The 12787-nt window shown below is 41.5% G+C and overlaps 1 protein-coding gene across 1 annotated transcript; it reads right to left on the reverse strand.

Moving 5' to 3' along the window:
* Positions 1–1708: 1708 nt before the first annotated feature.
* LOC141244877 (olfactory receptor 5AR1-like) lies at positions 1709–9813 on the reverse strand. Its single transcript, XM_073669021.1, has 3 exons — positions 9517–9813; positions 4833–4849; positions 1709–2807 (listed from the first exon to the last, which is right to left on the reverse strand). Exons 1-3 carry the CDS (start codon positions 9811–9813, stop codon positions 1709–1711), a joined length of 1413 nt encoding a protein of 470 aa, XP_073525122.1.
* Between the last annotated feature and the right edge of the window lie 2974 nt (positions 9814–12787).

Raw genomic sequence — 12787 nt, forward strand, 5'->3', positions numbered from 1 at the left:
CCCTCAACCCATCCTCTCTGTCTAGCTATCACCCCATATCACTCCTCCCCTATGCCTCAAAACTACTGGAACAACACATTTACCTGGAACTGTCCTCCCACCTCTCCTCCTGCTCCCTCTTCAACCGCTTACAATCAGGCTTCCGACCACACCACTCTACAGAAACTGCCCTAACTAAAGTCACCAATGACCTACTAACCTCTGAATCCAAGCGACCCTACTCTGTCCTCCTTCTCCTGTACCTGTCACCTGCCTTCGACACAGTGGACTATTCCCTCTTACTACAGATTCTCTCTTCTCTTGGCATCACAGACTTGGCCCTATCTTGGATCTCTTCATACCAAACAGACCAGGCATTCAGCGTCTCCCACTCACACAATACCTCCTCATCTCTCCTACTATCAGTCGGTGTCCCCCAAGGTTCAGTCCTAGGGCCCCTGCTCTTCTCCATCTACACCTTTGGCCTGGGACAGCTCATAGAGTCTCATGGCTTTCAGTATCACCTCTATGCTGATGACACACAGATCTACCTCTCTGGACCTGATATCCACTCCTTACTAACCAGAATCCCACAATGTCTGTCCGCTATTTCATCCTTCTTCTCTGCCAGATTTCTAAAGCTTAACATGGATAAAACTGAATTCATCATCTTTCCCCCACCTCACTCAACCCCCCCCCCGTCTGACCTATCCATCAAAGTTAATGACTGCCCACTCTCCCCAGTAACACAAGCTTGCTGCATCGGTGTAACCCTGGACTCTGATTTCTCCTTCAAACCACATATCCAAGCCCTCTCCACTTCCTGCCGACTCCAGCTCAGAAATATCTCCCGGATCCGCACATTCAAAGACTGCAAAAACACTAGTGCATGACCTCATCATCTCCCAACTTGACTACTGCAACCTCCTGCTCTGTGGCCTCCCTTCTAACACTCTCGCAATCTATGCTAAACTCTGCTGCCCGACTAATCCACCTGTCCCCCCGCTACTCCCAGCCCACCCCCCGTCAGTCCTTTCAAGTCCTTTCACTGGCTCCCCATTGCCCAGAGACTCAAGTTCAAGATCCTAACCTTGGCATACAAAGCCATCCACAACCTGTCTCCTCCATACATCTGTGACCTCTTTTCCCAGTACTTACCTGCGCGCAACCTCCGATCCTCACAAGATCTCCTTCTCTACTCCGCTCTTATCTCCTCCTCCCACAATCGCATACAAGATTTCTCCCGCTCATCCCCCCTACTCTGGAACTCTCTACCCCAACATATCAGACTCTCACCTACTGTAGAAACCTTCAAAAGGAACCTGAAGACTCACCTCTTCCGACAAGCGTACAATCTGCAGTAACCCTCATTCCACCATACCACTGCTCGACCAGCTCTACCCTCACCTACTGTATCCTCACCCTTCCCTTGTAGATTGTGAGCCCTCGCGGGCAAGGTTCTCGCTCCTCCTGTACCAGTCGCTGGCTAATTTTGTTCAAGATTATTGTAAGTGTATTTGCTACGTATACCCCTTTTTCACATGGAAAGCACCATGGAATAATTGGCGCTATAATAATAAATAATAATTATAATTTGTTTGCAGGGAATATAATAGCCTTGAAAAAAACATTTGTTTTAAGGTGATCGGCAGGCTGTTTTCATGGCAAGATAATCATGAAACAAGGGTAATTTAATAAGGCTTATTCATCTTGTAGTGTAAATGCCCCTTTAGAAATCTTTACATTTTTTTCCCATAATTTTTTTAAATGCAGTTTGCAGTTCTTTGTTCCTCAAGCTATAGATTACAGGGTTCAATGCAGGAATTACCACTGTATAAAATACAGCCACTACTTTGTCTTGTTCTGAAAAATATTGTACACTCGGGCGCAGATACATAAACAGTATAGTGCCATAAAACATGATAACAACAGTAAGATGAGATGAACAAGTATAGAAGATCTTCTGTCTGCCCCTTGTAGACCGAATACCAAGCACAATATATATAATATAACCATAGGAAGTCATAATAGTGACCACAGATATGCCACTAACCAATGCCACAGAGCACAAGAGTACAAGTTCATTGGCATAAGTATCGGAACATGCAATCTTGAGCAAAGGGGGGTAGTCACAGTAAAAATGGTGAATGATCACTGGTCCACAGAAAGAAAGATGAAATGCATAGGATGCATTTATAACTGAAGTTACAATGGCAACTATGTAGCAGCTTGCTATCAATTGCCGGCACAGTGATGCTGTCATTAGACGGTGATATAATAGCGGCCTGCTTACCGCCACACAGCGGTCACATGACATTAGCGCCAGGATAAGGGACTCTAGACTGCCGAATACACTGAAGAAGCTAAGTTGAAGCATACAGGCGCTGTACGAAAGAGACGTGTCCCCAGACATTAAGATGTCCAGGAGTTTCGGGGTGATGACAGAAGAGTAACACAGATCTGAAAATGATAAGTGACTCAGAAAGAAGTACATTGGTGTCTGTAAACTAGGAGCAAGCTGAAATAATATGATTATGTATATGTTTCCCACAATGGCAAGCGTGTATATGATAAAAAAGAGAATGAAAAGAAAGCATTGGAGATGATTGTCATCAGTCAAACCTAAGAGGGAAAATGTGCTCAGAAATGTCTGATTTTTCACATTAGGCATCATTTCATTTGTGGTGATTACATTTGCTCTTTGTATACGCGCTGCTCCTTGAAGTACGAGGATAAAGAGATGCCATGAAATAGACTGCGTTAATGGTTCCATACGTAGACAGTGCCGCTTCTTGAGAAGGTTTTCATGATCTATATTTTTATCAAACCTAAAAGTAAGCACAAATGAAAAAAAAAGATGCAGACCACACTAGATAATAGTGTAAAGCCCCCCATACACATTAGGCAGATGTCGGCAGAACTCTAATGAGTACAGATGATTGTCAGGGGAGTTAAGGATCCGGTTTGTCTGATTTCAGATTCCGATTCTTTTGTTTTCTCTGAGATAAGTCGGAGCCAGATATGTTTGGCAGTGACACTCTCATAGAGAACACATGAGCACTCGACAGAGCGAACATTCACGTGTTTGGGAGAGACGAACGATATAGCTGTTGGCTGAAAAATGTGAATTAGGAACTCAACCCCTTAGTGACCAATAGACAGCGTGTGAGACTGTCAGTGGCATAGCTGAGCCGCTTGTGTTCTTAAGCTGGCCAAGTCTGTTATATTGCCGGAGTTATTTCACTGCCGACAGCACTACTGGAGCTGCGAGTGGAATTATTTAGGATGCATTATACAGATTGTGTGACAGGTGTAATAGTGTGCCCTGATAACCTTTGTATAAGGGCTCATTATACTTATACCTATCAGACCTGCCACACTTTTGAAGTCACTTTAAAATATGGGGAGTGTATCCAACGGGCTAGGATGATTTTTTACTATTGAATTCACACTGGCCAAATGAGCCTTTATTTAATAAAATCTCTCCTGGCTGAGGATACTATTACAATTCAGCACACGCTTGATATAATCTATAGCATCTATTTTGTAAGCATAAACCCAGCCATCAATTATAAGGGACATTGACTAGGGGCTTATTTTATTAATAATTTGATTTACTGTCTGACTCTATCACTAATTTAGTGGATCATGACTCCATTTATATAATCATGATCCATTATACATCCCTAATGGGATGTATGATTTACTAGGTTTTAATATTATTATTTAATAAAGAATTTCACTTTTACTCATACCCTTTTCCCTTCTTTTCCCTTTCCTAATTGCTTACTTGTAATTTGGTGGTGTTCACCTTTGTGAGTACTGTCTGATGAGATCAGACAATGCTTTGACTTGCATGGATTTATATAGTGTGACCAACTTGTCAAGCACTTTTCCAAGTGATGTTCAAAATCGCTTGGAAAAGTGCTTGAAAAAACGCATGCGAAAAACGCTGAAAAAACGCTTCTCTCTGGCAGAAAAAACGCATGTAAATCTGCATGCGTTTTTTTTCTGCCAGAGAGAGGCAAAAACGCTCTGCATCAAAACTGCTATGTGGGCACATAGCCTTAACCCCTTAGATTCTGCTGTCAATAGTGACTACAGAATCTAAATAGTTAACAGAGTGTGGGGGGGCTTCCTCTTTAACCTCATCAGCACTTTGAGATCTTGATTGTCTGGTCCTGATGTTTGCCATGACAGTTCATGGCCAAATAATGGCCTTAGAGTCTGCCGGCTATAGAGGCCTGTACAGAAGTTATCAAAATTTAGGTGGTAAAAATAAACTTTTTCTTTCTTGTCATGCCACTTTCCATTATTTCCTGAAAGAAACAGAAACAGATTAATGAACTATCTGAAAGCAATTTTAAATACATTGAGAGGTGCGGTTTTTAAATGATATGGGGGGTTTCCAACATATAGGGCCCCCAAAGTCACTTCAAAACTAAACAGGTCCCTATAAAAATAAGTTTTGTAAATTTCCTTGAAAAAATGAAAAATTACTGCTACATTTTTAAACCTTCTAAAATGTTAACAAAATAAAACAACGCTTTACAAATGGTGCTGATGTAAAGCAGACATGAGGGAAATGTTATTTATTAATGATTTTAAAAAATTGGTCCGTCACTAAGGGGTTAAAGGACTAGGACTATTCCCATCTCTAAGATCCTATCCCAATATGTGTTAGGTGTTATAATAATATTAGAAAATACCTACAATTAGAAATGTAGTTTAGTTTCTGATTTACTATGTCACTTACTTCATATGCTGGGCACTACAGGACCTTAGGTATCCATGGTTATGACCACTGATATGGTGACAGTTAGCTAGTTGCTAGTGGTCGTAACCATGGATACCTAAGGTCCTGCAATGCCTGAGGAAAGAGACACAACGAATCAGAAAAATTATACTACATTTTTAATTGGAGGTACTTGCTAATATTATTATTATTACACCTACTGCATTTTGGGGTAGGATCTTGGAGATGGGAATATCCGTTTAACTCTGTGTCATATAGAATCTAACAGCAGGCAAACTTTAAGTAGGCCATACGTTACACAGATACAACTCATAAGTAAATAGACACCTTGATTTGTCCTTTATTTCACTGTATTCACTTGATACAAATGCCAAATATGCACATACCTGAAAGCCTTAATCCATACGGGCATGAAATCAACCAGTTCTCCTATCTTGACCTGTGTAATGTTGGTCCTTCCATGGAACCTTCTGGAGGAATTTTTTTGCCCACCCCAATATTGGGATTTTTTAGCAGTGTAGCACCTTTGAAAAAAGAATGAATGCATTGAGAATTTCACCTATGAGAATTGGGTCTTTTTCCCATGGGCCAAACAGTTATGTGACTTAGATGCCATAGAACATTTCTTGGCTATGCTTGATTCTGCAATGATGCAACATTCACAAAAACCTGCTTCCCGTGGAATGCATTGAGATTACTGTGTGCAGATTAAGCCAAAGTTACACAGATCAAGATAGCAGAACTCATTGTATCCTTGGCCAACTAGATTAAAGCTTTAAAGAAAGCAAGTGGTGGGACAACTGTTATTATACTGTGGTGCCCCTGAGGGTTCAGTCGCCACAGGGGTACTGCACCTCAGACCGAGGTGTGGTATCTCCTCTTCGAGGTAAGGAAGGAGCACCTCTCAGGACTCAGCCATCCATCCAACACTACACCTCACCCACCTGAGGGGGGCTTTAAGGCACCATAGTGCTGCCCCAGCCGGGATAAGAGGAGATGGGGGAACCAAAGATAGGGGGAACCTTGTAGTGGGTGAGGGTGGAGGACACACTTTTAGGTTACACTTAATATTTCATATTTAATAAACGGCCATCTTGGGCTTATGGTCTTTTGATTGTGATCTTCATCACTGAACGTGGCTTTCTGTGTGAACCTGCAGCTGATTGGAGATACACGGTCCTCGTGCTCTGGCCTTGAGGCGAGGAGCGGGCTAGAGTTAACGGTTGTCTCTACCCGGTCAAGGTCCCTACCTAAGAAGGCCTGGAGGGGAGCAGAGGAGACAAGCTCCGCAGGCAAAAGGATCCCAGGGGGATGCAGACGGAGCAGTATACGCCACCTGTCCTCACTATTCTGGCCTAGTCAGAGGGATTCCTGCTGCAAGAGGGGTACCGGCCCCCGATATCTGACTCTGTCACTTTAAGTCTTAGTCGGAGAAGCCCGGAGGCTTGGAGTATCCTACCGGGTAACGGACGGAGCTGAGTCGCCACCCGTACCCTTGTTCTGTGCATAGGGGAGACCCAGCCTTGTAACACGCACCACATACGGACAGGAGAGAACCTAGTGGGAAAGTCTAGGAACACTCTGGTGCAGGGGGTCCTGATTGATGCACCCAAACTACCCGGAGTGTGCTGAACCCCTTCCTGGTGGCTGCAGCGCGCCGTGAGGAGCAAGGAGAGGCCTTGCAGCTAACACCTAACATCGTGAGTAAAGCTTGGAAGACTGCATCTATTGCCTCTGGTTCCTTATGGCAACACGGCACCGCACTACACCGCACCACATCTCCTACTACTACTCCCCTGATCCGTCTTCTCTGCCCTGAGGCCCTGCTCCGCCTGTGGGGAGTAGTACCATCTTCTGCTGCCACTACATCCCGCCTCAGAGGATCACCAGAAACCACAGGAGGCGTAGTCATTACATCCACTCGATTAACACCAAACCTTGATAGCCCATTAAACCTTTTATGTGACGGCCCTGGGCACGGAACGGGTCCAGGCCACGACTGCAACCCCCAACATCTGACCCGGCTCCGAGTACCCCCATCTCCCAGGGAGGGCTGTGAGCGTCACAATACATAGTAGACATTTCTATCAAGTGGATACTGTGAAATAAATGGCAATGTCCAAAAATCATGGATTCTACTTAAAGGCTGTCTTGGTAGATTTCAGATGGCTTAATAGACTGAGTAAATTTTCTTCCTAATGTCAGGGTTTTTTCAAACCAGTACCAGTACCAGTAAAAAGTTTGGACCTGTTTATTGATTTTCATTGTTCTTATTAGAATGTACACATTATAGATTTAGGCTGAAGGCAGCAAAATCTCAAAGGAACACATATAGAGACAAGGAGTAAAGAAACACGTGAATCAAATGAGAGTGTATGTTAAACCTTAGATTCCTCCTTGTTTACTTTGATGACAACTTTACACAACTTTACCCTTGACTTTCTCTAAAGCTGCTTCATCAACTAGTCACCTAGAATGGCTTCCAATGAACAGATATGTCTCATCAAGTGTTCATTTGTTGAATCACTGACCTTCAGAAAGTGTTTGTGGCCATAAGGGGTGTTTTTCAGAGGCAGTGTTGGTACCCACAGTGCTGAGCAATATTCCACAACTAATATAAGCCAGAATACGGCAGGAACCACTCACCACTCAACTAAGTAAAGAGAAATGGTGATCCATTATTATGTTAAGACATGAAGGCCGTTGAATCCAGAAAATTGCTAGAGGTGTTCTCAAGTGCAGTCATGAAAACCATCAATCCCTACAATACAACTTGCTCTCATGAAGATGGCCCTAGTACAGGAAGACCAAAAATGACCTCTGTTGCATAGTATCAGTCACCAGAATTACCAGCCTAAAAAAGTAGAAATTGACAGCACATCAGATAACAGCCCTCAAAAATAATGTGAAGCATCAAGTAGTAACATCTCAAAATCAACTTCCAGAGGAGACTACGGAAAAAAAGCTTTTGTGCTCAAATTGCTACAATGAAGGCACTACTTAGGATCTCAAACAAGAAGAGATTTGTTTGGGCTGAGCCACACAAGGACTGGACATTAAATCAGTGGAAATCTGTACTGTTGTCTGATGGTACCAAAACTCTCAAATTTTGATTCAACTGTCATGTCTTTGTAAGACTCAGAAAGGTTGAGGGAAGGGGCTGGTGTCATGGTGTAGGGGGCATTGTTTGTGACACTGTTCATGATTTATTTCAAATTCAAGGCACACGTGCCCAGCATGGCTGCAACAGCATTCTGCAACGATGTCTTTCCATCTGGTTTGTACTTAGCGGGACCATCATTTGTGTCGGAACAGGACAACGACCCAAAAAACATCTCTGTGCTATGTAAGGGCTATGTGACCAAGAAGAACAGAGATGGAGTGCTGAGTCAGATGACATGGCTTCCACACTCACTGAAACGCAACCAATTGAGATGGTTTGGGATGAGTTTGACCACAGAGTGAAGATAAAACAGCCAACAAGTAGTACATCTAAGAACTCCTTCATGACTGTCGGATTCAAGTGATAAGGGAATACTTTGAGGAATCTAAGGTTTAATACATGATCTGGCTTGTTTCACACATTTTTTTACTCCTTGCTCCCATATGTGTCCCTTTGTGGTTTTGCTGTGCAAATTCCAAAAAAGAACAGGGAAAACGATTGCATGATTAGGTGTGTCCAAACTTTTGACAGCTACTGTACAGTACATCTGTGAAAAAATTACTTGCTATATTTTACTTTTCTGGTTGTGGATGGTTTAAGCCATTGGCAATTCACTCAAACTTATTAAAGCCGAACAACAGATATGCCTCCTATTAATAGAAGCCCGATAGAAATTGATCTGCCAGCATATTTTCATGGTGAATGCTTTATAATAAGGTGCGGACTGCCTGATTTACATGCTCACATGTATAAACAGCAGGACTGGGTCAAACTTAAAAAAACAGAGCATATGGTTAGATCTGCAGCAGAGAAAACAGTAAGTTTATCAAAACTGCAGCAAGCAGCTCAGTAAGTGACACATCACTGGAATCAGGATCGCTGCTCCTACATTATGCTGCTCTCAGATGAGATAGATTGACTGATTCCCTTTAATAATATTGGTCTTCACATACTGCAGTATGGTCTGCACCTACTATTGTTACACCTCTGAATCCTACTGATTATAATGCAATTTAATTGAACATGTTTTACATAGGTGAAGGGCAGGTCCTCAAAAGCTTATTATCTGATGGGTCTAAGTAACTGCAATCCAAAACTGCATGCTAATATTATCTCAACCTTTATACTCATTTGCCTAGTGATGTTAGACCAACACAGGATCATTCATGTGTGTGATCTATATTTTTCTCACAGATCTAAATTCCTATAAAAAAGTCTGCCATAAAATATTACAATCATACCCCTATTTGCCCTAATCTGTAATAGCATCAATGAACTGTTGCGGCACACAGATGGAGCAGACACTCGATTATGCAGAAGACACTTTTATGGTAAACATTTATACTTTGCTTTATTATTTAAACAATTCATATATCTTTGATAATTTTGTGTTTTAATATTAGCTTTATCAGTGTTATTCATAAACATAAATAACAGGGCATTCTATCTTATAATGAGTTATCTTTGTATTAAAGCTTTCCTTTGTTTCTGAAAGTATAGTAAACTAGATATGGCTAGTCTCCTAAGGAATTCAGCAGAATATATAATTTACGACTTTGTTATTGCCAACTTAGATATATTCCTTTTTAGGTAATGTAATGTATTAAGCCTTTCCCACTTTCCTTATCTTTGTGGTTTGTAATAAAAACGTGTGAGTGGGCATCTGAGTGCAGACAAGCCTGTACACAGACAGAATTGGTTGTGTTCTCTTGTCTCTGATCGATCGACTCCCTGATTTGATCAAAACTGGCAAACGTGTGAAACCTCTTGAGTTTCCCATAAAACTTTCCAAATAGGTTTCTCCATCAACACCATATTTTAATGTCTTAGATAAATGCTGACCCCCAATATGAGTGATGTGATTGCAGAATGCTAAAAGGCTGTTGTGACAGGTCTGGGCCCAGAAATCTGCCATGTTAGCTTAAAAGTTTTGCCAGAGTCAGGTTACTTTACCTTTCCGTTTTACATAATACATTGCAATGCAGTAATATTGCTGCGTATTATCTTAGGGGACCGGACGTTCAAATATCCTAGTGAGAAAAAAAGTGAAAAAAAGGGTTTTAGAAATAATTAAGTATAAATAACAAAAATCTGTATTTTTTCCTTATGAAATCCTTCATTATGTATATCGTTTTTTCATGAGGAAAAAAACAGAATAATAAAAAATTATTAGAAATTACACACAGGTGATAACGCTGCACTTATAGCAACAAGATTAACTGAATATTTTTCCCACATCATGAATGGCATTAAAAAGTCGAAATGTATGTACTGCAGTATTGAACCAATAAAAACACCACACTTTGACCTGCAAAAAACAAGCTCTTAATTGGCCATAATCACTGCAGCAACACAAAAGCATCAAAAGTATTTTCTAGGGAAAAAAAGTGTCTATTGAAAAACATGAAAAAAATATAAAAACCTTGATAAAGACTTACAGAAAAAAAGTTAAAAATCGCTGCGAGTCCTAGTTATGGGACCCGCAGTGATCCCAAGAATGTGTCATCGGACCGCTGTGAAATTGTCTTTGCAGCCCTGTCTTTAAGCTAACAGAGGTGGTCCTCTCCATTCATTGACTATGGGATTGATGGAAAAAGCTGAGCACAGCGTTATTTCTACTATTTCTACTATTTACGGATGTTCCATAGACTTTGGGCCCAATTAATCAAAGCTTTTTACACAAGTATACTGGTGTAAAAAGGTTTGAAAAGTCACAACGTTTTAGTGCAACTTGAAGCTGCACTAAAATTTTACAACTTTTGGCGTTCTTACACCATTTTTGCCTGGCTGCGATAAAGTAGGTGGAAATACAGTGGGATGGGTGCGTGGTGACTGCTGCTCAAATTCCTGATGCGCGGCAGTGTTTGCTACCCCACTAATCTTACTCCAGCAGGAACAAGAGTAGGATTTGTGGCTTGGTGCACATGAAGGCGCATACCACTTGTCCGATGCTACTGATTCATTAAGAGTTGTGCATCTCTTAGTGAATCAGGAGCGTCTGACTCCAGCACGCCTCTACATCAAGACCAGCATGAAGAGCACCAATCTTGATTCAGGGCCAATGAATGGAGTGGAAGTCAACCATACACACCTCCACACCATTCAAGAAGGGGCCGCAAAGCCCCATTCTCGAGTTTTCAGAACCCCATTCTTGGGATCCCACTGTGATCAACAAGTTACCCTCTACCATGGGAATAGGGAATAACTTGTCATTTTGGGAATAATTCTTTAATGTGTCATGTATACCACAAGGTGAACACCATAAAAAAATGAAACGATTAAAATACTATTATGTAATAATGCAAAGATTTAAAAAAGAAAAAGTCAATAAAGAACCAAATTAGGCTGCACACTTTTGGGTTTAATAGCTGTATACTCAACACATAGTAGTGAACATAGCAATAAAGAACAATCTTATTTATTTAATGTGAGTGAAGGAAACTGAGCAGAAAAGAAAACAGATACTTACGAGGGTTCATAATCTAAAAATAAGGACTGCGTGAGTCCCACATTATTTGTCTTCTCTGCTAGGAATAAGGAATCCCATGGTTGATTGTAGTTTATATAGCTGCTGTTCATAACCTCAAATCCATAAGGAAACCATCCCTAATGATTTAATTATAATATCTGAGTAATGTTTTAGATATTCTATATTGTAAGGGCTTTATCCATTGCATTATGTTAACAACTGATCAGAAGCATTTCTTTTCATAATATTTATATTGCCCTAATTGTTTCCCTTTTTTAAATATAAACAATAAAAATTGCTTAGCCTCTAATAGATTACGTACAGTACAGACCAAAAGTTTGGACACACCTTCTCATTTAAAGATTTTTCTGTATTTTCATGACTATGAAAATTGTACATTCACACCGAAGGCATCAGAACTATGAATTAACACATGTGGAATTATATACTTAACAAAAAAGTGTGAAACAACTGAAAATATGTCTTATATTCTAGATTCTTCAAAGTAGCCACCTTTTGCTTTGATGACTGCTTTGCACACTCTTGGCATTCTCTTGATGAGCTTCAAGAGGTAGTCACCGGAAATGGTCTTCCAACAATCTTGAAGGAGTTCCCAGAGATGCTTAGCACTTGTTGGCCCTTTGCGGTCCAGCTCACCCCAAATCATCTCGATTGGGTTCAGGTCTGGTGACTGTGGAGGCCAGGTCATCTGGCTTAGCACCCCATCACTCTCTTTCTTGGTCAAATAGCCCTTACACAGCCTGGAGGTGTGTTTGGGGTCATTGTCCTGTTGAAAAATAAATGATGGTCCAACTAAACGCAAACCGGATGGAATAGCATGCCACTGCAAGATGCTGTGGTAGCCATGCTGGTTCAATATGCCTTCAATTTTGATTAAATCCCCAACAGTGTCATCAGCAAAGCACCCCCACACCATCACACCTCCTCCTCCATGCTTCACGGTGGAAACCAGGCATGTAGAGTCCATCCGTTCACCTTTTCTGCGTTGCACAAAGACACGGTGGTTGGAACCAAAGATCTCAAATTTGGACTCACCAGACCAAAGCACAGATTTCCACTGGTCTAATGTCCATTCCTAATGTTCTTTAGCCCAAACAAGTCTCTTTTGCTTGTTGCCTGTCCTTAGCAGTGGTTTCCTAGCAGCTATTTTACCATGAAGGCCTGCTGCACAAAGTCTCCTCTTAACAGTTGTTGAAGAGATGTGTCTGCTGCTAGAACTCTGTGTGGTATTGACCTGGTCTCTAATCTGAGCTGCTGTTAACCTGCGATTTCTGAGGCTGGTGACTCGGATAAACTTATCCTCAGAAGCAGAGGTGACTCTTGGTCTTCCTTTCCTGGGGCGGTCCTCATGTGAGCCAGTTTCTTTGTAGCGCTTGATGGTTTTTGCAACTGCACTTGG

This window comes from Phyllobates terribilis, unplaced genomic scaffold (assembly GCF_046119375.1).
Source record: "Phyllobates terribilis strain yellow unplaced genomic scaffold, ASM4611937v1 Scaffold_2__4_contigs__length_985480577, whole genome shotgun sequence".
Lineage (NCBI taxonomy): Eukaryota > Metazoa > Chordata > Amphibia > Anura > Dendrobatidae > Phyllobates > Phyllobates terribilis.

Excerpts from the sequence above, each read along its gene's own strand:
- LOC141244877 (XM_073669021.1), bottom strand. The coding sequence starts at position 9,813 with ATGGCAGATTTCTGGGCCCAGACCTGTCACAACAGCCTTTTAGCATTC.